Source organism: Psammomys obesus, unplaced genomic scaffold, assembly GCF_907164565.1.
Source record: "Psammomys obesus unplaced genomic scaffold, mPsaObe1.curated_primary_1811, whole genome shotgun sequence".
NCBI classification, from domain to species: domain Eukaryota; kingdom Metazoa; phylum Chordata; class Mammalia; order Rodentia; family Muridae; genus Psammomys; species Psammomys obesus.
This window is the reverse complement of record NW_026596079.1, coordinates 1,496,982-1,521,714: the sequence shown is the minus strand read 5'-3', so window position 1 is coordinate 1,521,714 and position 24,733 is coordinate 1,496,982. Positions and strand designations below refer to the sequence as shown.

Here is a 24,733-nt window from a genome sequence, read left to right as displayed (position 1 = left end):
TCCTGGACAGAATGCCAAAGCTTTGTCTGGTGGACCTCTGTGGTTTGAGCCACCGGACACCCTCCCTCTGGCTCCTGGGGACTCCTAGGAACAGGTTTACTGAGGACAGGCAGGAGGCCCTCACCGAACACCAGGGATTTAGTGACATTCCACACTCAGGCCCTCCTCCCCTCATCAAGGACACCAGGTGTCTGTCAGCTGGGAAGAGAAGTGGGCTAGCCTCCTCTGAGAGAGTCCCACGGCTCTCAGGGAAAGGACTGACAACAGTGATTTCCATGGAGCTGCCAGACCGTGGGCTGGCACCTTGTTGGGGAGGCCCTACCCCAACAAAACCGGACCTCCTCTGAGGAGCTATATTGCTGTGCCTTCACTTGTAACTAATTCAGGAGAGCTAACCACCAGTATGTAACAGGCAGGTGACAAAATACCTGTGTGGGTCTGAGAAATGGCTCAGGGGTTAGGAATAGTCACATACCGATCTTTCAGAGGACCTGAGTTTGGTTTCCAGAGCCCATGAGGGGAGCCGGCAGGTGGCTCAAAACTACTGGGAACTCCAGCTTCGGAGGGTCTGCAGGACACCCCATTCATGTACACCCCCCCACACAGATATACAGGCATATGCGTAACTTAAAGAGTAATAGATAAATGAGTAATAATGTTCACTCTATGAAGCAGACCATATGGTCGGAGAAATAGAGCCTGAGGAACCAGAACATGATGACAGCATGGGCACTGAGACTCAGGCCTTGAGAATACTTGAAGAGATGCAAGGATTCTCAGTTCTCACCATGCAACCCCGGACCTCAGCAGCGCTATAATGAAAGACTCGAGGCTGAATAAAGTCACGTGAATCTCCCCAAAGTCAAAGAATCTAGGGGTGGCCCAAAGGAGGGGAGATGAATAATCATGGAGCTAGAGAGAGTTTAATGGGGAAATGTCCTCACCAGCAAGATTAGAAGAATAGACAATAAGCAGAGAAACAGAAATTGAGAGTGTTATTACAATGTAGGGATGGTCCAGGAGGCCCAATTTCCTGCACCTGCAGTGGAAACACGTGTGTTAGGGTCCTCAGAGAGACGCTAGTCATGGATGGTGCCAGAGTCAATCAGTAATCAAGGGGGTAAAACCAGGACAATAGCCTGGGGCCTCCAGAAACGGCAAGACATGAACCTCCAGACAGAAAGGCTCGTTCACATCCAGTGTGACCATGGGAAAAGCCCTAAGTGCTGAAAATCTGGTAACAGCAGGCAGAATCAAGACCCTACTGGTGGGAGTGGTCCAGAGGGAACTGTCAGGGAGCAGCCAGCATCATTTCACCTGAAGCAACAGGGAAAGCCCACTAGGGGACCAGTCACCAGAGGGAGGGGTTCAATGCCAGCAATGCCTCTCAGGCCTACCCGGATGGAGGAGGATCCAGCAGAGAGTTTGGTGGGGGAACAGCTCAGCTACTATGGAGACAGTGTTCTAACCACTGAGGAAAAGAGACCCGTTGTGTGAAGTTGGAGAAGCCCATGGCTCTCTATACCTACCTTCCCACTCATCTATGCCTCACTCCTAGTTCTACTCACCTAGCCACGTGTCTACCATCTATCCACTCATCCACGTGTCCACCCACCCATTCATCCACATATCTACACATCTGTTCATCCATCTACCCATCTGTCTACCCATCCATCCACCTATCTATACATCTACCCATCCATCCACTTGTCCATCCATCTACCCATATATCCACCCACATATCCATCCAGACACCTATCCTTCTCTTCACCTAGCCAACAATCCACCATTTTACCCATCATACCCTAATCCATCCACATATGCATACACACACACAAACATATGTCCATCCACATACCCATTCTGTATCATCTGTGCATTCCACTACCCAGTCACCATCCACCCCTTATCTCTGATCCTCAGGCTCTAGCTCTCTCACAGTAACCTTGACTGTGGCTAGGAGGGTCTTAGAGTGCATCTGTGGGTAGTTTATCTGGGGCAGTCTCTAGAGGGTCCATAGGCTGCCATCATTACTCAGGTAACATCTTACACACTGAAAGCCAAGCCATTCTCTCATCCTTTCACTTGGGTTGACCCTTACTTCTTCTGTCTCCCAAGCTTTAGTTCCAGTTCCTGGATGGAATTGTGAGATCACGCATTCTCCTTTCTAGGTCCTTTCCACAAGGACTCAGCATTGAGTCCAAACTTGTCATTCCTGGACTTCCTTGCAGCCATGTGGCTGACCTCTGACCATAAGATATAGGTGGACAGGTCTTCCTAGACATATGGCAGCTTTCCAGACCCCCCCCCCAAGATTAGCAGGAAGTTTTTGGCTAAACTGTGAATTCAAGGCCAGTCTAGACTACGTAAGACCCTGTCCCAAAACAAACAGTGATGGTTTCTTTCTCCTTCCTAGAATACAGATGTGATGCCTAGAGCTGAAGCAGCTGGTTTGGATCATGGGACTTGGACAGTATAGTCCCAGGTAAAAGAAGCCTGAATCCCAGAGTACTTCATGAAGCAGTCACGGGCCATCAGCCTCTGGATTTTCATAAGACAGAACTTCAACTCGCAATACTAAGGATGTAGAGTGCTTGTCTAGGATAAACAAAGACCTAGGTTCACTCCCCAGTGCTAAATAAACCTGAATTGATTATAAACACCAGCTCTAGGGGTAGGGGTAGAGGCAGAAGAATCAGAAACTCAAAGCCATCCTTAGTTATATAGAGTTCAAGGCCAGCCAGGGACACACGAGAGCCTATCTAAAAAATAAAAATAAAAAAAAAAAAAGTAAAAATTGCCTGCTTCATCTGAGTCATTGTTCACTCAGCTCCCTGTGACCTGAGTTTCACATTGTTCACTGTGCACTGTGGCCTTTTGCAGTAAAGCTGTGACAGAGCTGTGGGCAGTTCAAGCTAGAAGATGGGTGAAGGCGTGTCCCTGATCACTCAAAATGGGTAAGAGCGTGTCCTTGCCCACTCAAGGTGGAAAGGCCCATCTATTTCACCTTCTCACCGTCTTCAAACAAGTGGAACTCTAGGCAGAAAGGCGCTGGGGTCTTCCTGCGTGGCTCTCTCCCCTGGTACTCTAGTGGCCTGTGGACAGCAGATGGGTCTGACAATAGCATTTTCTCCAAATACCTTTCTAGGCAAAAATCAGCAATGTCTGTTTGTCTACCTCCACACAATGCGCTTGCAATGTTATTTGATGTGTGAGGGCAGGATTGATGTTTAAAATATGCCAGATAGTAGGTCTGAGACTATCTTCGGGCTCTTCCTGTAAATTCCTGTAGAATATTTCTCTCTGGGTTCTAAAAATCATGCCTCCCTGGATTCTGATTTCCCAAGTCCAGGGCTCCCGAGTGTCTTCAATCCAGCTACCCAAACTTAACAGGAAAAAAAAAAAAAACCCACAACAACAACAAAACCTGAGGAGGAGTTAGGGTAGACTGTCCCCAGAACACCCCTCCAGGGCTGGTCAGGGCTGGACTTGGCTTGCTGGATAGGACCCACTGGGGACAGGCTCCTACTGGACATAGCAGTCCCTAACTGCAGCGTGCAGGAAGGTGGGTTTAGACAGAGCTCAGCTAGGCTTCATTCCTACAGACAGGCATCTCTGGGACCCAGCTTCTAAAGCCAAGCTACTACCATCATTAGATAGCTATGCCCCTAGTTCTTCAAGTACCCTATAAACATGGCCGAGATGCCTCTGGACGTGGATGGGGTGTGTGTGTGGGGGGACCTGGTACACCTGGTTTCATGTCCTCCTGTGTCAGGGCTCTTTAGACCAATTAAGGACTATGTAGAGACCCTCTGCAGATATTTCCCATGCCCCTCTGGGAAGGGGCTGGTGGGGACAGCTCGGTGTCATTTTATTGTTGATGGGGTGTGGCAGAGCTCGGAGTGCAGGCTTGGCCTGATTGTCCAGTAGGTGAAGCTTGTGTATCTCCCCCCCCCCCCACTGAGACCATCACCCACCTGGCCCATGGGACACAGAGGGACGTGGCTGCAGCTACAGTGACTCCCATCATACAGGGCTTAGAATTATTGGAGGGGCCCATCAGATGGCTAGAAGCTGCTGTGGGTGCTGAGCCTGCAGCGTTCTTCCTCGGGGGCGGGGCGCTGGCTGCCTTCCTGAGCCTGACTGCCTCAGAAGCAGGTGCCCTGCTGATGCCAAGTGAGTCACCTGAGCTGATATTCTCTTTCTATATCAGGCCCCCCCCCCCCCCCCGGTCTGGCTCTGTCCTTCCCTAATCCTTACCCTCCTCCCCTGGCCCTTCCCCTTTATCCTCCCTCTTAGCCACCTTTCTTCTGTCTTCTCCCTTCTAGTCTTTCATTCCCCCTTTCCCTCTTATTCCCTCTTTTCTCTTCCCTAGGCCCTCTTTTTTCTTCCTTTTACACCACCCATTCTGCCTTTTCTCCTTTCTCCTTCTACCATTCCTTCCCTTTCTTTTTCTTTCTCTCCACACCCCCCCCCACAAGTGCCTCAAGGGAGCCTCCTTACTTTTCTTCCTCCACACCCTCTCTCCCAACCCCTCTTTTTCTCTCCCACCCTCCACACCCCTGCTCACTTTTGTGGCCTCACGTCTGCATCTTTGATTCTGCCCTCAGAGCTGAGCCACATGCACCCTTCTTGAACTGCCCCACGCTGGATGCAACACTTACCTACCTACCGCTCTGACATAACAGGCCCCGGTGGAACCGCTCTGCTCCAGGTCCCAGGGTAACCCAGCCAGCGTCTCACACAGCAACACACACAAATGTGCATGCGTGTGCAGGTGCTACTCCCCGACCTAGCTGCCAGAGTCATACCACCTGGGCAAAGCATAACCCCTCTTCCAACTGTAGGGGAGGAGTAGGAGCAGGAGATGCCAGCCAGGCAAGACCAGGACAACAGGCAGGACAATGAGGGGGCAGGGCAAAAGGAACAGCTTCCCAGTGCCCAGACTGCAGCGATGATGGTCTTGCTTTGAGAGACTCGGTGATGGCCTCCACCTCCGTACAGCCTGTCTTGGGCTAAAGAGATCTGGCTAGAGAATCAGGAGCATTTGGGGTGGAGCCTGGTGCAGCTGGACCACCAAAAGGGGTCCCTAAGGGGTACCTGGAAGCTACCTGGGCAGCACACTAGCTAGGTGGCACTGGGTAGCACTTGCCTCAGCCACCTCAATAGCATAGTCAGTGTCTGCCACCCCCAAGACCACGCCAAGGAGTCTAAGCAGGTCATGCATCCGGCACACTGGGGAGTCCTCCAGTCTCCAGCTCATCTCCGAGGAGGAGGGCCCGTTTGGAGCGGAGCGAAGGAGTGGGCTGCCCTTGGGAGCCAGGATGAGGCTGTGACTGGGAGGTGCTGGGAGGCGGGGCAGGTCTCTGGTGACTTGCACCTGACCACCAGACAGCATGGAGGGTGGTGGGACAGGGGAGTGGCGGTAGAGTTGAATTCCTCAGCTCTGTCAGAGGTGACGGGTGTGTGATGGGGATGAATCACCCCCAGGCTAGAGCGGATTCTAATTGTCTGCCAGACGTTAGACAGTGGACAAGAGCAGTGGAGTCCAGCAGCCGGCACAGAGGTGGCCACACAGGAGCAGCCGGGCTAAGGGGGCATTTAAGTTAGTGATTTAATGCTCACATCAAGGAACTGTCTCCAGGCTTGGCTGTGGTAGGAGCGCCCCCGGGCACGCTCCTCCCCAGCCCTGGGCTAATTGGCTGTGACAGCTCAAGCCCTCAGCAGCTGAGCAGTGTCGCTGTGAATTAGGCAGGCGCTGAGCCCGCCAGTCCCAAATTACCCTGCCTCCGCTGTGTTAGTGCCGGCTGCGCTGCTTAGCGGGTGTGAGCTCCACGTGGAGTGCGGCTGGGCTCCGGTGTGCCTGCACCTGAGCAGGGAGGGCAAGCACGGGCCAGAGAGTGCAGGGCCCAGTCTTCCTCCTTTCTCCTCAAGTCGACCAAGGGGACTCACCTTCCCACACCCCTCCGACCCCTGACACTTCACATCTTTCCATTTATTCGTGGGGGGGGGGGAGGGTTACCCTGATATCTTCCTTTTCTCCGCTCCTCTGCATCCCCTGCCTCAGGTTGGGCCTCATTGGCTAGTGGCAGTGATGAATCTCTGGCTTCACAGGCGTCTCAAGTGGGCCCTGGGGCTCCTTAGAGTAGCCACAAGATACCCTGAGAGCTGGGGTTTAGAAGCAGCTCCGGGAAGCCAGCATTTCCTTCCCACTGTCGCTGATGTACACCATCCCATTCCTCCTCTAGCCCTTGGACCTGCAGATTTCCTGGGTCTCACACAGCTACACAGCTATGAAACTGGGGGTCGGGGAGGGGGCTACTTTCATTGACTCTTCTGAAAGTGCCCATGATCTATACATTTCCCCACTTTTTGCCTCTCCCCAGTTCCCTCTGCATAGGAAACTCTTCCTGGGCTACTCCATCCTGGTTCTCACTCTGCATGACACTCCCCCCTCCCCAATCACTTCACCTCCTAAAAGAGCCCTCAGCCCACAGTAAATGCTCAAATAAAGGGATCACCTCTCCGGACCGTTCAGGTTTTTCCAGGACATGCCTCCTGGCAGGGGCAGAAGGATTGTGGTGATGGTTATGGTGTGCCTCCCCCCCACTCCCCTTGGCCTGGGCTGGGCTTGAATCTGGAAGAGCAGGTGGCGGAGACCCACTCCCCGCACCTAACAGGACCTCCCTGGCCTCTAGCCTGACTCCATGGCCTCAGGAACTGCTGACCAGGCAGCTGGGTTCGGCAGACAAGGCTGGTGGGGGAGATGAGCAAGAGAGTCCTAGCTCCTGCAGGACTGGTGTTCCTCCTCTGTGTCTTTCGTGGCTGACTCGGAGTTCTCACACTTGCTCTTTCCAGAGTGGCTGGCTGATGAGGATACCCCTAGCTTGGGGCGTGGCCAGCTTCTCCCTCATGCTCGCCCTGTTCAAGCGGCAGCTGCACGCACAGGGCCTGGCACCAGGGGCCTGGCATGCATGAAACCCCTGCTTCTCCCCCTTGGAATCTGCGTGAGACCCCCAGACCTTCACCTGCCAGTGTGTACTAGAGGACCTGTGCCCTTGCTTGGAGTCAGCCTTGTGCATGGACTGGAGGCGTCCATAGGTACATATTCTGCACCCTCATATCTGCAGGGACACATCCACATGTGCTGGGCTGATGTCCCTGTGTAGCCATAGTATTGTGGGGTGCACTCCTTGTGGGGTGCTGGAGACACTTGGGTCTTGTCTTGCCCCAACCTTGGAGCTAGCTATGAGTAAGAGACGTGGAGGGGGATTCAGTGTGCGAAGGAGAGAATGGAGTTGGGCAGAGCAGCACACAGAATCCTGGATCCAGCACTGCAGGCTTTTCTGTGAGGTTCTTCGTCTGCCGGAGTTCATGGTGTGTTGGGAGATCTTTGCAGAGCACAGGAAAAGGCCAGGCCGCCTCAAACCTTCCTCCAGGTCACAGCTGCGCTCTCTTGCTAGGTCTAGTGTCATTTAGCCCTCGTTGGTCCCCAGGAGGCAGGTGGGGAGGATGTGGGGGTGTTGCTTGGGTGCAGGGTGTGGGGTGTAGGCTGAGCAGATCTTGTGGGTCCTCAGGCAGTCTTGTCAGCAAGGTATCTACAACGCAGGCCTTGTCCTCAGGCCAGAATGGCTGGTGGGAGAGGACTGGAGGCCTGGTCTGCTCTGGTTCACAGGCTGAGGCTCAGGAGACACCAGGCTCGTAGCTGCCTTTGAGAGCACCTGGGTGAGGCTCTGGATGAATAGTAATAGGGAACAGGGAGCTGGGTGAAGGCTAATCCCACTGTCTGGACTATGGTTACCCTTGCCTCAGTCCTGGAACCACATTGCCCTCTATCCCCCGTGGTCCAGATAGGTCCTGGCTGATACCTGGTACTGCTATTGCCTTGACAGACCAGCATAGAATGGACAAGCACGCTCATCTGTACACACAGACACACTTACACTGGGCACATGCAGGACTCTCAAGCCCATCTTAAGTGGAGCTTTAAGGCTCCTCAAAATCTCTGACAGCCCATCCCCACCTCGGAGACAGAAAACAGGATGTATGAAGCCCTCCCATCCTCACCACAATCCTCACCACGGTCCTGGTCCTCAAGGACAGACTGAGACCTCCTCAGGAAATGGGAGCCCTAAGCCCGGTGTGATGGTGCCTGCCTTTAATCCCAGCACTTGGGAGGCAGAGGCAGGTAGATCCCTGAGTTCCAGGCCAGCCTGGTCTACAGAGTGAGTTCCAGGACAGCCAGAGCTACACAGAGACACCCTGTCTCAGAAAACCAAATAGAAAAAGGGAGGGGGATCTGTGTTAGTCCCCTTGTCCTGTGCACAGGCCAAGGGCTTCCTTCCCAGCACAGGACAAGGGAAAGCCAAAGGAACTTCCCACACGTGGGGCTTCCTCCCTGGGTGTCAGAGCTCTGGAGAAGACTTCTGGAAAAGACCATCTTTGAACTACAGAGTGAGTGGCTATGATTCCTGGGAAGCTCCATAGTCATTGGCATGCCTCACCAGTCCTAGAGGAAAAGTGGAGTAAAGAGAGGGGAAAGGAGACCCAGCAGCACACCCAGCAGGACCACAGCAGTCTCAGGTGCTCAAAGAGGACAGACAAAGCCCTGGAGTACTGGATGCCGAGAGGCCAAGAGGCCAGCGTGCTGAACAGGGAGGGAGGACACAGCTGTTGTCCTCTCTCCCCAAACGAAGTCCAGTGGAGGTCACTGAGGACCTGTCTCTGAACTTCCTCCCGCAGAGAATGGTTCTGTAATGGCTCTGGTAATGGAGTAGGAACAGGGAGACCTCCTTGGTCTTCTGTTCTTGACTAGGACTTGGACTTACCCAACACTGAGCCCCCAATAGTCCCTCAACTTAGATCGCTTTCTTGGGGAGACAACTTTTGTGAACTTCCCCAGTGAGGCTGCCTGGAACCTGCAGGTCTCTCTTCACACGGAATCAGCTCTTTTAACTCAACCCCAGTGTCCTCTTTCCAACAGCATTTTCTCAAAAAAGGCTGGCTCAGCGGCTCCCAGCCTGGTCCTATAGGGCCCTGCCCAAGTTTTATTCTAAGACAAAAGGAGCAGGGGGACAAAGGAGGCCTGTGACTGAGACTCAGCTGATGTTCTCTAGACTGGGGCTTCTCGTACAACTGAGGTAGAGCTCCCAGCTTCCCACAGAGAGCCACAGTCTAGGCAGGAGCCCGGCTGGCTCTAAATTTGCCAATTCGGACCGTTACACTGTACTCTGATGGAGGGAGGAGACTGCCATCTAAAAGTCTGCGGCTGCCCAGGGAGCCTCAGAGGGTGAGACTTTTCAGCCATCTCTCCTACTACCCAGGTTGGGGTTGCACCCTTTGGAGACCAGAAGCTGGTCACCCCTGGGTGAGGGGCAAGAATGGCTGGGACAGCTCAGGCCACCAGGACACAATTGCAATGCCCAGGACTGGAGCCTCTGCCCTGCCCTCCGTGGGATCCCAGGCTCCTAGAAGGCTAGTCACAGAATTTTGTCTCGTTACTGAAAGACACATTTGCCTCTTGGTCAGTTTCTCCCTACTCTTGCGTATCTGGACACAACAGCTCAGGTAAAATCCAATCCAGGGACTTCCATATTTTTCTGTTCCAGGAGAAACATGTGAAAAAATGAAACCCACAGACACAACAGCCAGGTTCCAGTGACTTTTGGATCTAAACAGATTTATTATTATTTTTTTTTGTATTTTTTTCCTTTCCTCAGTTTCGTAACAAATGAAAAAAAAAGAACACAACAAAAAACAACAACACAAAATTTTTTTTCAACGATTTGTCTAGTGTCCTGTTCAGAAGGCTCAGCAGGAGCCGCCTGGCAGCAGCAGAGGACCGGAGGCGCGTCAGAGAACCGGGTCCAGGCCTCAGAAAACCAGATCTCAGCCCGTGCGGACGCGCCCAGCCTAGAATACCCTTAGCCGGGTCGCTCTCCCGGCTAGTCCAAAAAGCGACCAAGCTTTAAAAAAGATTCCACAAACGAAACACAATTTAAATGAAATAAAAACACCTTTCCACCCGCCCATGCCAGGAGGTTCAGGCCTAAGCCTCCTCTTTTAAATTTTTTTCTTCTAGAACTGTGCATTACTTTTAAATTCTTTCGCTTCTCTGGAAGGTTAAAATAAGATATATTTCCCCAGGAGTCATAAATACGATCTGGTGCATAGAGAAATAGCAGCGCAGGAGTCCGGGCCAGCCCCAACCTGGCTGAGCACGGCCGCCCCCCACCCCCCTCCCCCAGTCGAGTATAGCAGGGCAGTGGGACCGACACACAGGTAAGTTCCTCGGCTTCCTCTACAGGGAGCAGCGGGCAGGGTGGGGACAAGCGGGGTGGAAGGCAGGCAGGGCCAGACCCCTCGGAGCGAAGGAGCTAGGGCACATGCGGGCACTCGTCGACCTCCGAGGGCGCACGGGGACCAGGGAGTTCCTCCGGGGTTTCTAATGACCGAGCAAAATAAGTTATTAACGTCGCGAAAATAAAACCGCTTTAAAAAGGAGGAGGGGGAGGAGGAGTAAAAAAAAAAAAAAAAAAAACAGGGCAAGGAAAGAGAGACGAAAAGAAAGACGGCGGCGGAGGAAAAGCGCGGGGCCGGCGGCGGCCCCGGCTGCGGGTGGGCGGAGGTCTGGGCGCGGAACGCTGCCGAGGAAGTCAGACCTGGCTCGGGCTTCCCTCGTCGTCACCGTTCCCGGGGCGCCGAGGGACCCGGGCAACGTCTAGGCGGCGACCCCGAAGACGCTCGGAGCTGGGGGGGGGGGCGGCGGCGCCCCGCGGGAGGTCCCCGGAGCCGGGGCGCGCGGGACGGCCGGGAGGAGCAGCGCAGCGCAGGCGCGAGCGTCCGGGGCCCCAGAGTCCGCCCCCAGGCCGGGGCGGCCTGCGCAAACTCGTCCCCGGCGGCGGCGGCGGCGGCGAGGCCCCGGGGTCTGGCGCTCACAGGAAGAAGTCGGGCGCGCCCTTGGCCGCCCCGGGGCCCGCCTGCGCAGGCGACTGCTCCCGAGGGAAGCCGGCCCCGCCCGCGCCCCCGGGGCCGCCCCGGCCCGCCAACTTCTCGTATTTCTCCTTGTACAGGTCCCGCTCTTTGGCCAGACGCCCCACCTCCAGCTTCAGCTGCTCCACCTGGCTCTGGAGCTGGCACTTCTCGCTCTCCAGAATGTGCCGCTGCTGCACCCGCTTGAAGCGGCACGACTGCGCGTAGCCGCGGTTCTTGAGCGTGCGCCGCTTCTGTTTCAGCCGGATGACCTCCTCCTTGCTGAAGCCCCGGAGCTGCCGGTTCAGCTCGCGGACCGACATGGACACCAGCTGGTCGTCGGAGAAGCGCTCCTCCAGACGCACGTGGTGGCCCGCGCCGCCTCCGCCGTGGCCCGAGCCTCCGCCGTGGTGGCCAGCGCCGCCGTGGTGGTGGTGGTGGTGGTGATGGTGGTGGTGGGCGGAGTGGTGGTGGTGGGCGGTGTGGTGGGCGCCGTGGTGGTGGCCCGCGCCCATGTCGTCCGCACCGCCGCCGCCTCCGCCGCCGCCCGAGAAGCCCTGGCCCCGGAAGGCCTCGTAGGCCGCAGCGGCCGCCGGGTGATGCGCGCCGTGGTGCGCGCCGTGGTGGCCGCTGCCGATGAGGGCCTCCACGGCGTCCTCGGGCGTCAGGTTGAGCGCCTCGGGGTTCAGGTGGTGCTGGTACCCGCTCATCCAGTACAGATCCTCCAGCACCGCTTTTCCTGAGGCGCCCCCGACAGTGCCGGGGCCTCCACTCGGCGGCCCCGGGGCGCCCCCGGCCTGAGCCGCGCTGCCCCCGCCGCCCGCGCCGCCGCCGGTGCCCGGGCTGGGTGCGCAGAAGCTGGGCGAAGAGGGCACCGAGGAGCAGGGCGTGCTGAGGGGCGTCGAGGACAGCGAGCCAGGCGGCAGGCGGTGGCAGAAGCGCTCGGCCTCGGGCGGCTCCTTCTTCACTTCGAACTTCATCAGGTCGAAGTCGTTGACGTACTCGATGGCCAGTGGGCTGCTGGGCAGCTCTGCGCCCATCGCCAGCTCCGCGGCCATCGCCCGGGGCCCCAGCCCCAGCCCCGCCGCCGCCGCCGCGCCCGGCCGCGCCCCGACGGGCGGCGGGGGAGCGCGGGCGGGGGGAGCCGCGGCTCTCTCTCCCCCTAGCTCCCCCCTTGCCCGCGGTGGGCTCGGGCTCTGCTCGCGCCGCCGAAGGGCACAGGAAAAGTTTCGTGCAGTCAACTCCGGGCTGCGCTCAGGGGACGCGGCCCGGCCGGGCCTCTCGGGCGGCCCCCCGGCCCGTGGCGGGCGGCCCCCCGGCCCGTTTGCGGGGCCCTGATCCTGCGCTCCTCCTCCTGCTCCTCCGCCGTCCGGGCCGGGCGGGTGCAGAGGCCGCGCCCCGGGCTCAGCCGTGCTCCGGGCTCTCCCGCCCCGCCCCGCGCCCCACCCGCGCTGCCGGCCGGCCCCGCCTCCCTCGGCCCCGCACAGAGCCGCACAAGCCTTTATAGAGACGCGCTTCTGGACCCGCCCCCCCAGGTGGGGGCCGACGCCCCCGGGCCAATCGGAGCCCCAGCCCTGCCGCCTTCATTTGCTTATCCCCATGGCAACCCGGAGCCCAGCTGTCAATCTCCTGCGGGAAACAGCTGTGGGAACGGGTGGAGAAGGGCCGGCGGCAAGAGGAGTGGGCAGGGCCCCCTGGTGGCAGCCGCGAGGGACTGCACAGCGGAGGGCGCGAGACCAGGTCGCAGATCCTCAGATTCCAGGATCGCCAAAAAGTGCGGAGGGAGCTGGGGAGGCCGTCACCCAGGGGACTCTCCCAGTGTGTCGGTTCCGTTAGGTGGCCTAGCTGGCTGTGTATCGCACCCGACCCAAATGGCCTGGAGTCTCCAGAACCGGGACCTCTAACTATCCTGACACCGGGGACTCCGAGCTGCCAGGGAGCGCCAGCTATTTTTATCCTGTGGTTGGGACGGGTTCAGGAATTCAGTCAACAAAGTTGCTGGCACCTCGGGCGGCGGGATGCACCGTGGAACCTCAGGCCTCTCAGCGGTGTGGTGAGGAGAAGGACAGACGCCTGTAGGCCACCATCGGCCTAGGGGAGCAGGTCTCAGGGCCTACCCGAGGGCCCGCTGAATGCATGGGTCTGGACACTTGCGGGAAAGTTAGCAAGGAGAGCCCCCAAGGAGTCTCAGACTCAGCTGCCCACCGCTGGGTTTGGAGGCGAGGCGCCTGGCTGGGTGGGTGCGAGGTGACAGGTGGAAAGCAGATTGCCACCCTCACACCCGCTGAATGTCTCTACATATCTACGGGGAGGCCAACTCAGCGCAAGAGAAAGCCACAAAGGGAACAAGGAGGGTGGGTGGCAAGGAGATATGAGTTCTGTGACCCTCCCGCCACACACATACACCCCGCGCGCGAATTCCTGATCCCAACAGAACATGGAAAGAGACTGCCCTCAGGAGCGACAGCTGGGCATGACCCAGAGTGGGGGTTTTCTCCTTGCAGTTATCAATATTGCTCTTACACACCTTTGACAATTAAAAATAAAATCTTAAGCAGATAGATAGATAGATAGATAGATAGATAGATAGATAAATGAATTCTTACATGGAGACCATTTGTGCACAGAAAAGAAAGCATGGGAGGTTGTTCACTGGATACCTATGTGGTCCAGCTGCTCCGCCTGCTCCCCCTACAGGTGCCTGCTATTTCACAGGGGGAATGTCCGGCAACGAAGCGTGAACAGCTCCCTGCTCCTTTCTCACAACATTCCACAGCATCCTGATTCCCCTCACCTTTCTATTCCTCTGTGCAGGCCTTGGTCTCCAAAAACAAAAAGGCACGAGGAGACCCCACAAAAAGTCTCCCCGCAGCCTGCTCCAAAGGAGGCTTCTGGAAACACTGGTTGAAATTCTATGGCTCTGAGGTGGCAGCCAAAGAAAGGCATGTCAGTGTGAGCATGTCTTGTCTACGAGTGAGGAAGCGAGGCTGTGAAAAGTAACAGGCCTCGTCCAAGATGACCTATATCAGGTGCACCTGTGGCCAAAGGAGAGCCTTTTTTTTTTTTTTTTTTTTTTTTTTTTTTTTTTTTTTTTTTTTTGAGTTAGAGCATGAGGTCTCAGCAAGAGAGCCAGTGTTCCAGCTGCCTATGTCTCCTGCAGCCTGGCAAATGCACTGAACCAGGGGCCTAAAGGATGAGCTACATTTCTAGGCACTGCACTCCATGTGGCCTTGGGCATACTGAAAAGAGAGCAGAGGAGGGAGATGCTGACACTGGGCAGCCTGCCTCCTCCAGGCCCCATTGCCTAATGTGGTCCTGGCAGTGCACGCCTTTAATCCCAGCCCTCAGGAGGCAGAGACAGGCAGATCTCTTGAGTTCGAGGCCAGCCTTGTCTACAGAGTGGACTCCAGGTCAGCTAGGGCTACACAGAGAAACCCTGTCTCAAACACAAAAACAAAGAAAGAGAGAGGAGAATGTTGATTCCTGTCCAGTGTGCCGCAAACCATTACAAGCTCAGCACCTCAAAAGAGCATGTTTCAGGGAACCTAGGCAGGGCCTGACAGGGGCTTCTGCAGCATTTCCCAGGCTTCTGCAGTGAGATATGGTTCATGTAGGACAGGTTTTTGTTTTTGTTTGACTCTAGGGCAGCGGCTGGTGGCTGCTGGGTTGGCTAAGAGAAGTGGGGAAGGGGGCCTGAGACAGCCTCAGAAATGAGCAGAGGGAAGGGTAAGCCCTGAATGCAGGGAGGGAACCTGGGCTGGGAGGGGCTGCATGGCAGTGGCAGGCCAGCTAGATCAAGGCCAACCCTGTGGGGGATCTTGAGGAGCCTGGGCAACCATGTGTGGCCCAGGGATTTCTCAAGCGTTCTGGGTAGAAGGGAATGGGACTGTAAGAAGTGACAGGGACACTGGAATGCCCATCATGCCACCCCCAACAACCAATACCACCTCCCTCCTGAGACTACCCAAGGCTGCTGCTTGCTATTGGCTTGCTTTGGGCTCAGTGCACCGGATACTCAGCTCAGCAGCTCCAACAACTACTGGATGGCACCCTGCTGGCTATGGTCATAACAGGGCATGAGTCACAGGCAAGCCTGATCTAACTTCCATGGTAGGGGGACTTTCTAAATATCTCCCATCAGAAAGCACCCTACTGTGTGCAAATGTGACCTGTCATTGGTTGCATTTAATTCATGGGAACAGAGCCATGTCCTGGGTGTGGCAGTGAGTGCCCCGTTACACAGATCACACAGAGCAGAACCCATACTCAGCGCCCCTTGTCAGGAAGGCTCTGTGTAGCATAATAATGGCCTTAAACTGAAGGTAATCTTTCCTCTACCTGCTGAGTACTGGGGTTACAGGCCAGAACGTACAAAGCTTCTGTCTGAGGTTCGAGAAACGGCCTAGCTGCTTGTCTGTCATACATTAAGTCCTGGCTTTGATCCCCAGCACCTCATAAGATGGATGTGTTGGCACAGGCCTGTCATTTCTGTGTTCTCAAGATGTGGAGGCAGGAGGATCAGAATTTCAGGGGCGTGCTCATCTACACAATGAAGTTCGAGACCACACTGGGATAAATGAGGTCTTGTCTCAAAACAACAAAAATACAGACACATTCTGTATTTTCCAGGTGGAGGCTGTATAGTCCTATGGCAGCAAAGACAAAGAGCCCTACATTGGGATCATTTATATTTAAAGAGATGGACCGGGCTGTGGAGATGGCTCAGTCAGCGAAGTGCTTGTCTTATAAGCATGAGGACCTGCATTTGGATTCCTGGAACCCATGTAAAAAGCTACATGTGGTGACATGTTTGTAACCTCGGTGATGGCCAGATGGGAAGTGGAGACAGGTAGATCCCTGGAAGCAGTGGGCCAACTGGCCTGAACTACACGGTAAGGTTACAGACCAAGGATAGGTCCTGTCTCAAGCAGAAGCTGGAAGGCCCCTGAGGACAGATGCCAGAGGTTGTTGTCTACCAATACACAAGCACCACACACACACACACACACACACACACACACACACACACACACACCCAGTGTCTGGTTTGAGGATCCAGGCACCATTAGTGGGTGCCCACTTCATAAAGGGAGACCAGTTGGAGAGCAGCAGTAGGTCCAACCAAGAGGCCCACTGCCAGCCTCCAGCTAGGTCAGGCCAGTGACATGCCCCACCCCCCACATTCCCATCCCTGGTCCCCATGGCTTCTTCTAGGCACAAAGAAGCAGAACTATACGAATACACTTCCAGGCAGTCTCTAGCTTGGGTCCTCCACTTAGGGGAAGCAATAGATGGGCCCTCTGATCAACGGAGCTGGAAGGCTCCTCCGCTGGGAGGGAGGTAGGTTGTCGTGCTAGCCTCAGGGGTCCAGCTTTGGAGCTCATGAATTCTTGCTGCACAGCTCTGTCCAGCAGGCTCTACCACTGGCAACTGCTCATATATGCCCGTGTCGCAGTTCCTTGGGAACTGGATCACGTGGGTTCAGTTATATGAGATCATTTTCCCATAGCACTCATTTAAAAACTATTTTATTTGGGGTAATTAGGCCTCTACCTCCCTTCCACCAACCCTTTAACCCTAGGTAAGAGAGAGAAGGTTATCGGGGTGTGGGGTTACCCATCTGTTTAGGATTGGTAGGTTCTTTCAGGGCTACATCACTCTCCGTCAACACCAAACAGCAAAGTCTCCTCCGTCTATCTTCTCCAAGGTGCTGTGCCACAAAGCATCTCTCCCGTCTCTCCAGACCATCACACCTTCCATCTCTGGCCTCTCCAAACTGCCACACCTTTTCTTTCCACGCTCTTGTATTTATATCCCTCAGAGACCTAGACCACACCCCTCTGTGCTGCACAAAGCAGGCTGTTACCAGCTGGCACAGACCACACCCCACAGGAGGCAATTATTAGCTGTGGACAAGTTAAAGCCCAAACTAAAATCCCACCCTTGGGATTAAAACAAAAAGACATTTTATATAACATAACTTGAGTTTTTAAAGAAACCCAAACTTCCACTACACTTTCTGTGAGGTGGAGGGCCTCCAGATCATCCGTCATGGTCTGTGGGCCGTATGTAACTTTGGCAGGTGCTTGCTAAGTCCTGGACATGATGAAGAAGGTGAGTTACGGCCAGAAGAGCAGCACCTACCATGGCTGTCTCAGGCTATGCCAATACTAGGTGAGTATAGGCGTCCTTTGAACCAGTCAGGAGTCCTGCCTGCAGTGATGCTTACTGGGGAAGTGAACGCAAAGCATGAAAGTGTGCTCACCTAGAACCTACCTGTGAAGCAGAGTGCTCAGGGATCCCAGCCTAAGGAGCCAGCCATGTGCTTTTATAGGGCAAGAGGTGGGAGCAGGGAAAAGGTGAGTGCCACAGCATGGTACCCTTCCCTGATATCCATTTCTATAACCCCTACCCAGGGACAGGAGGGAGACCAGATCTGCTTGCCAGAAACTTCTTTTCATGGTGCCATAGGTGGTTATCCCAGAAGCATGGGGGGATGCGTGGCTGTGGTATGGAATGGTACTTCATTTCGGCAGACTTAGCGCCTCACATTGCAGGCAAGCACTCTGCCTCTGAGCTACACACCACCTCCAGTACTGTGGTCCGGCAGCATGTGCTTCCTGCACTCCACCCTCATCTCCTCTGCTGGTGCTCATGTGGGGACCTTGGCTAGCCAATGAAGGAGGGCTGAGGGGCAGTTAATAACAGCCTGTCTACGTGAGGCCAAGGTTGGTGACAAAGGGCAACCCCCAGGAAGGCATGTAGGAGCCCCAGTACATGCCAGGCAAGGACACCTGGCTAGCTTGGATCTGCCAACAGAAGAACACCCACCCTGGCCTTCCTACAGGTCCTGTCCATCAGGTCTATAGGGGTCCAGTATCAGGGGACTCTAACCCTTTCACTGATGGGTAATCTCGTGCTTTTCTTCTGGACTAGGTTCCAAACCCAGGTTCAGAACCCACCTTCTTGCTGAACCCCTAGAGCAGGGCCTTGGTAACAGTGATGGGGTAATGGTGTGGGGTGTCTGGCTACATGGCTAGACCTCCTTTGTTGGATGTGGTTTTTGTGGATCAGCCTCAGTTTTCTTATGTAAGCCTGAGTGAGCAAACTCACCTGATTAGGGGCCATGGCAGAGTGTGAAACAGCACACCCATACCTCCTATAGCCTTGAGGGCAGAGGTCATTGCCACCTGCGGTGTGGTGAGTTGGGCACCAGGATCCCGAAGGACATACTCGGTGCAGCAAAGGCTGAGGAGCTTGGGTTAGTGAGTCACAGCAGGAATATGGGCCCAGACAACATGGTGTGACACACACTACACTACAGCATGGGGCAGCAGCTGACCTACACAAACCTATCAGTACAGACACCAGGATGCTGCTGGCCTAAATCACTGGGGACCTGTAAGCAAATTCTTTGATGATCTATGCCTCATCCTTGGAAGGGGCACCTATGACCCTGCGTCTCCAGTCTTCCCTCTCCAGCATCTCCATGGAAGGAAGCAAGATCTCAACCCAGTCTTCTGGAGACACCTGCAGAGAGGAGGCCTTCTCTTCCTCTGCCTTGGCCCCAGCCTGCCTGGAACTTCAGACTGGGCCCTGAAACCCCGCAGAGCCCTTTTACACTGACTTGGCCCAGGAGAGAAGCTGCTTCTGGACCTGAGCCACAGCAGAGCTGATGTAAGCAGGCCTCGCTCCTGCAAAGGTGGTAGAGGGCTGTTCCAGAGAAACCTTCTCCCCTATATGTCCAGGGTCCTGTGTTTTTTGTGTTAGTCAAGACAGGCCAGCTAGACACAGGATAAAACCTTTATTGCTCAACATAAAATATCCAAAGAGGCCTGGCCAGTAGCCTCTTCTCTGGGCAGGAGTCCTGGGTGGGGAGGGCTGGGGGCACCAGCCCTACAGCTACCGCCACACCCACCACAGGAGACAGGCTGGGTGAACCTCACATGGCACCCTGATGGCTGGGAGCCATGGACAAGTCCTAGTGTGAGGCTGAGTGTTTTGGGGGTGGGGTGGGGAGGGAGAGGAACAGGGAATGGACAGGGCTTTGGCTTGAGGGAGAACAAGGCCTGGGCACACAAAGGCCTCCAAAGGCTGTGAGCCAAATGGGAGGAGCTATGTATCCCTGCTTATAGCCCCAGCTGGGCTCAGTGGCAGGCTGCTTCTCCTCAGGAGCAGTGGTGGGTAGAGCCTCCATCCTCTCCAGGGGTGAGGGTTTGAGGTAGGTGCGGGCTGGTCCCCAGGGAGCCTCACAGACGTGGTTTGATGTGTAGCGGCTTCCCTATATAGAGAGCAAAGGTCAAGCATCAAGCCACTCCAGTCCAGCAGCAACTACCCCACTTCAAGTTCCTGGCTGAGGCTCTGGAAAGGGACAACTAGCAGCCCAGGCCTGCCAGCAAGGGTCTGCAAGGAACCAGTTGCTGTCCTTCAGCTCTTATCTACCTCTTTACTCCTGCCACCAACCAGGCCCTAAGGAGTAGAGAGGGAAGGGACGGGGACTCTGCCAATTCAAGGTCTTCCTGTGGCAGCTTAGGGGGGCCAGGCGCCCCTTACAGTGGGCGGGACCACAGGTGGGAGCCACAACACTCTGCAGACTGAGCTATAAATACTGGGTGTGTGCAGACACGCAAGCACATGCCACACTCACACCTGGGAGCAAGGCTGCCAGACACAGACAAGGCAAGTGTGCTTTCCACATGGAAAACTGAAGTGTGTGTGAGCAGGTGGCCCCCAAGGGGGTGGAGTAAGACCAGCAGAAGCTGACAGGGTCTGGAAGCAGGAGGGGCAGGAAGAAGAGGGTCCCTGGAGGGTCCTGAGGGCTCCTGCCTGGTGAGAGCTTTCTTTTCACTCTCCCAGGTGCCAGTATCCTGCTGGTATTTCAATGTGGCTATGTGGCATGGCCCACGTGCCCCTGTAAGACCTCTCTCATGACGGGGTTCCTTTCTTCAGTGCTGTTAATTCCATTCACTGTCCAGCCAGCCAACAACAGGAGTGAGGCCCAGCAGCTGGGCCCAGGCCTGCAGATTCAACAGCCTCGGCCAGGTTAGCCCCCATTTGTCCTCTGGGCTGCTTCAACAGGCACAGGCAGGCTTCCTGCCAGAGACTGTCCCAGGCTCAGCTGCACCTGCCCCTCCAGCTCCCTTCCTGGCTGAACAAGCCTCGTGAGCTTTCTGGAGCCCTTTTCTAGTCGGCTCAACCTACATGCAGGGTACCCATACCCTTGTGGCTCCTTTGGTCCTGGGATTAACTTCTGGCTTCCTGATCTTTAAAAAAAAAAAACACATGCTCCCTCAGGGTTCCCAGCTGCACCCCAGCCAGTGGCCCCCTACATGGAAGGAACTTTTGTCCCATATAGGTTCCAGTTGGCAAGGGCCTGGTATCATCTACTCTGCACCCAAGAAGGGCGATGTAACCAGGAGGCAGCCCCTCCAGCAGGCGCGTCAGTGTGCTCAGTGGGGCTGTTAGAGAAGCCTGCAGCAAGCATCTTCCATTAACGTTACGGCCGTGAAATATGACAATAAAATGATAGCCGTATGGTCGCAAATTTGCAGCCCGCCAAGCTGCGTGGGGTTTATCGTCACTCAAACGCGCAGAGAGCTGTAAAATGTTTACAGAAAGGGTCGTTTGCAGCCATAAAATCCTCTTTTCTCTCCTAAACAAGGCTGAGTGGAGCCATTTACCAAGCCCCAAACGCTCATTGGGGAGAGGGAACATCTGTTCTCTCCAGGAGTGTGCAGTGATCTTCCAGAACAAATTAACAGAAATGGGTGCTTTCTAATTAAATCAGCCCTCGCTGGGGTGGTCTTCAAGGCGGCCACTGCTGTGCTTGCTCCTCACTGGCCTGCCCTGGGCACCTGGTACACTAACTCCCAAGCCCCACCCAGAGATGCCATTCTGAAGTATACATTTAAAAAGACCCAGGAGGGGCCAGACTGCTCACCTGAGTCCTTAGTGCGGGGGCTCCTGGGGGACTGGGGCCCAGGCTGGCCTCCTGGGCTTGGGGAGGAATGCAGGGAGATGAAGGATGGCAGCTTGCAGAGGCTGCTAGAGCCTGTTCCTGAGCCTGTCCCACCTGTCCCAGAGGCAGCTTCTTCCTGGTCCAAGGAGGGGGTAGGGGAACTAGCAGAAGGGGAGGAGGAACGGGAGGAGGCACCGGTGGCCTTTGAAGACAGGGTAGAGGTGGAGGCTAATACCCTTGGGGAAGGGGGAGGGGAGGCTGAGGCCTCAGTTCTGGAGACCAGACCAGCAGACATCTGTCTGGTAGGGCGCTGAGCAGTAGAGGGCTTCCTGAAAAAAAAAAAAAAAAAGGTGGAAAAAAGTGAGGGTGGGTGACTGCTTCCATAGATGTTGGAGAAAGAGAGTGCTTGCTTGTCAATCATTTGCATGACACCTATCCTATAACAGGGCTCCTAGTCTCTCACCCCCATACCTAACCCTAGAGGACACTGGGCATGTCTATATAGATCTAAGACTGGCCTACAGTCTAAGGACAGGCTGTTTCCAGAGCCTTCCACCTGAGGCAGATGGGGATGAAGCCTGTGAGATCCCAGCTCCTTCCTCACCTTCTGGGATCTATAGTTCACCTGTAGGGAACCCCCATAATCCATAGGACATGGGCACAACTCTGGGATCCCCATCCTCCAGGGCTCACTCCCCTTCATGTAGAGAGTGGGTTTCTGAAAGTCTCCATGCACGGGAATGTTTGTGATTCTGTCCGTGTTCAGAGATCCAGAATGTAAGCATCTTAGGAGATCTTGCCACCAACTGAGATTCTCTTTTGGACCTAAAGCCCACAGTGCTGGGGTGACGCTTTATCCCAGAGGTTCCTAAGTGTCCTTAGAGCAGGGGTGGGCTGCCCCCAGCTCACATATGCAGCACAGCACCCACTGATCTGTTACCTGAGTACATGGCCAGCTGAGGTCTTGCTTCTGGGGGCTCCATCGCTAGGCCCTGGGGTAGGAGGTGCAGCTGTCCGCCGGCCATGTCGCTTCTGGTTACGATGGAGCAGCTGGCACTGGGAGCCACGGGGACAAACACCCCTTCGGGCAAAGTCAGGACACAGCAGTGTGTGCTTCTTCTTACACTAGGGGAAGAATAATAGTTGATAGGGTTTACTGGATGTTATGGCTACACACAGTGAGGATTGCCAAATACAGCCCAGGGAAGGCCCACTGACCCTATAAGCTGCCCACCAGGCCTCAGAGCCAAAGGCTGCTTGTTGGAATGATGAGGCCACCAGGCCACAGTTATTCCACCTGGACATGCACTGAATGGCCAGGGCCTGCCTGGGGATTCCCAGAGCCTGAGGCCAGGCCATTGCTGGGGCTCTGCCTGTCTGTTCTGTCAGCCTGTCTCTATTCCAGTGGGTGTGTTTGGAGCAGAGGGAGGTGGGTGGGGCTTGAGGCCTCAGGGGACCTCATGGGATAGGGTTTGGGACAGGAGCCCAGGCTAGCAGGCAAGGCAGGTCGGCTGAGGCCGGGCATCACTGAGTTAGGGCTGGGCCAGGCACTCGATCCATGGCACCTGTCATGGGGCTAATTATACCAGTGTAGAGGGTAGGGGGAGGGCATGCCAGGCAGCAGGTGTCCCGGCCAAGGCTTAGACTCAGTTCTGTCTACCAGACCACATCAGGGACTCCAGCAGTCTCTGCCCAGTGTACAGTGGCAAGGCCCAGCTAGGGGGAGACCCAGGGGTGTTGACTGCAGCTTAGGGCTCCTGAGCACTACTCTGTGGCCCTGCTGCTGCAAATCAAAAGCCTCTGCAAAGGAGGGGTTTCCTCTCCCCCACAGTACAGATCAACACAATTTGGCAGAGAGAGCCAGAGTCTAATTAATCTTGGGCACCCAAACTATACCTCCCACTGGACTAGGAAACAAGCTCCAGGTCAAACTGAAGACACCCCACTGACCTTACAGGATTGCCAAGAGTGAAAAACTCAAAAGCAGCCATTGCACCACCAAGTCATGTCTACAGAATGGCAGCCCAGCAGGAAGTGAGTCTCATAGTCTTAGGGCCACATCCTCACAGGCCTTGTGACCTATTGGAATGCAACCTGTGAGGGAGTGTCCCTACCCTGCTTTCAACAACTAGGACAAAGCCTGGCAGAGTGCCTCACACAGAGCATATACTTCTCAGCAGGTGTCCAGCCGCAGAAAGAAGAACTGGACGGAATAAGCCTCCGAGTGTGATTGTTCCTGTGAGGTGGGTACCCCACCTGTTCCATAAGCAGGTGCAGGTACGCTTCCCCCCTCACAGACTCACGTACTCACTACTACAAGGAATGTGAGCTCCTGTGCCCTAGGCCCAGCCAGCGACCTGGGACCTAAAACTCAGGGCAGCCTGACAGGTAGAGGGACTAAAAGCTGGAGTGGCCAGAGAACACGTGGCCATGTGAGCCAGGGTGAGTATGTGCAGTGTGAACAGGCACATTAGAGTTGTGCCAAGTGCCCCACAGACACATTCTGTCAAAGCTGTAACAGACCAGCACAGCTTGACTCAGAGGCTGCCTGGACTCTGCTGCTCTATACTGTGGCCCACAAACACCTAACATGGGATGGATATATGCAGAGATACACCTCAGAGGTCAAACATGGTGGACTTTGGCAGAAAAAAAAATGTAGAATATGGAATTCTATTTTCCATTAATTACATCTTAAGTTTTTTGATATACTGAATGAAAAATAGCTTTCACTTGTTTCCTGTCTTTTTTTTTTTTTTTTTTTCATGTGTGCATTCTTCCCAGAAAGTGGTAAGCTGCCCTACTACTCCTCAAAGACCAAAAACTCTAGGAAGAAAGGTGAAGAACTTCCTTAGATCATCCAAGAGCTATAATAAGAAAATTCCTAGGTAGCAGGGGCAAGGACTACCTCTCTCCCAGACCTGAACATGGGCCATGAACTGATGCAAGGGCCTGACCAGCAATATAAACAAGAGCCTGGAATTAAGATCTCACTGTTATAGAAGGGTAGGGCCAGGCCGGCCAGGGTGGGCAGGTAGGCGGGTAGGGCCTACAAGTAAGGAGCCATGTGGAAGCACTATGGCAGTGAACCACCGTCTGTGGAGGGCGGTATGGTCCCTAGTATCTAGAACCTTAAATGTTTGTGTAGAAAAGAAAATCCATCTCCAGAGATGACAGAAAGCAGAAAAATGAACCAAAGAAACGTTAAAGAGGTAAAACACAGCAGGAATTAAAGCCAAGAAACTAAAAAAGTGCCTTTTCTCCTAATCAATAATCAGGAAGCAAGGTATGAGCATGGAAGCAAGGTATGAGCACGGAAGCAATGCTAGCACAGGAGTAAAACCCCATATTGTGGCTGACATAGACAGAAGGCGGGGACAGCTCAGTGGCACAGCATAAAACCATGGGTATGAAGCCTTGGGCTCAATCACCTGCAATTAAAAAAAAAAGACCACCTGCCCCTAGAGGTGCTGCAGGTGTGGCTGCTGTCTCACCTGTGAGTCAGTAGGTGGCAGAGGGGAAAGGGGCTGTGTCTACGCCCAGGGTTCTGACCAATGAACATTGGAATGATTAGTAGCCTAACATTCCCTGAAAAAAGCGAGCCTGAGAAGACCATCAGTCCAGCACTGGGGGCCCAGGCAGGGAGTTAGCCTGACATGATCACCAGTCTGGTGCCCAGACAGGATCTCAAGACAGGGAGCAGGACAAAAACTAGAAGAACCTGACTGCCAGGCCCAGGGTGGGAGTAAAAACAAGACAGACAACTCTTGCAAGGGGTGACTTGGGTGGGCCAGGCAAGCAGTG

At 55.0% G+C, this 24,733-nt stretch overlaps 2 protein-coding genes and 1 non-coding gene across 3 annotated transcripts in view; 1 reads left to right on the top strand and 2 right to left on the bottom strand.

Moving 5' to 3' along the window:
* Positions 1-10,870: 10,870 nt before the first annotated feature.
* Positions 10,871-12,074, bottom strand: Mafa (MAF bZIP transcription factor A). Its single transcript, XM_055626508.1, has one exon. The coding sequence runs from the start codon at positions 12,027-12,029 to the stop codon at positions 10,935-10,937; it is 1,095 nt and encodes a 364-aa protein (XP_055482483.1). The 5' UTR covers positions 12,030-12,074; the 3' UTR covers positions 10,871-10,934.
* A 6,682-nt stretch (positions 12,075-18,756) lies between these two features.
* Positions 18,757-24,733, bottom strand: part of Zc3h3 (zinc finger CCCH-type containing 3) — an 88,509-nt gene continuing 82,532 nt past the window's right edge. Inside the window, exons 10-12 of the mRNA XM_055626421.1 lie at positions 21,870-22,054; positions 20,912-21,258; positions 18,757-19,252 (exon numbers count right to left, since the gene is read on the bottom strand). Coding sequence (XP_055482396.1) covers positions 19,221-19,252; positions 20,912-21,258; positions 21,870-22,054 — 564 coding nt within the window. The 3' untranslated portion in view covers positions 18,757-19,220. The remainder of the gene's footprint in view (positions 19,253-20,911; positions 21,259-21,869; positions 22,055-24,733) is intronic.
* On the top strand, positions 24,384-24,515 carry LOC129690941 (small nucleolar RNA SNORA17). The gene has a single exon (XR_008722394.1). It is a non-coding gene; the product is annotated as a small nucleolar RNA SNORA17 (small nucleolar RNA).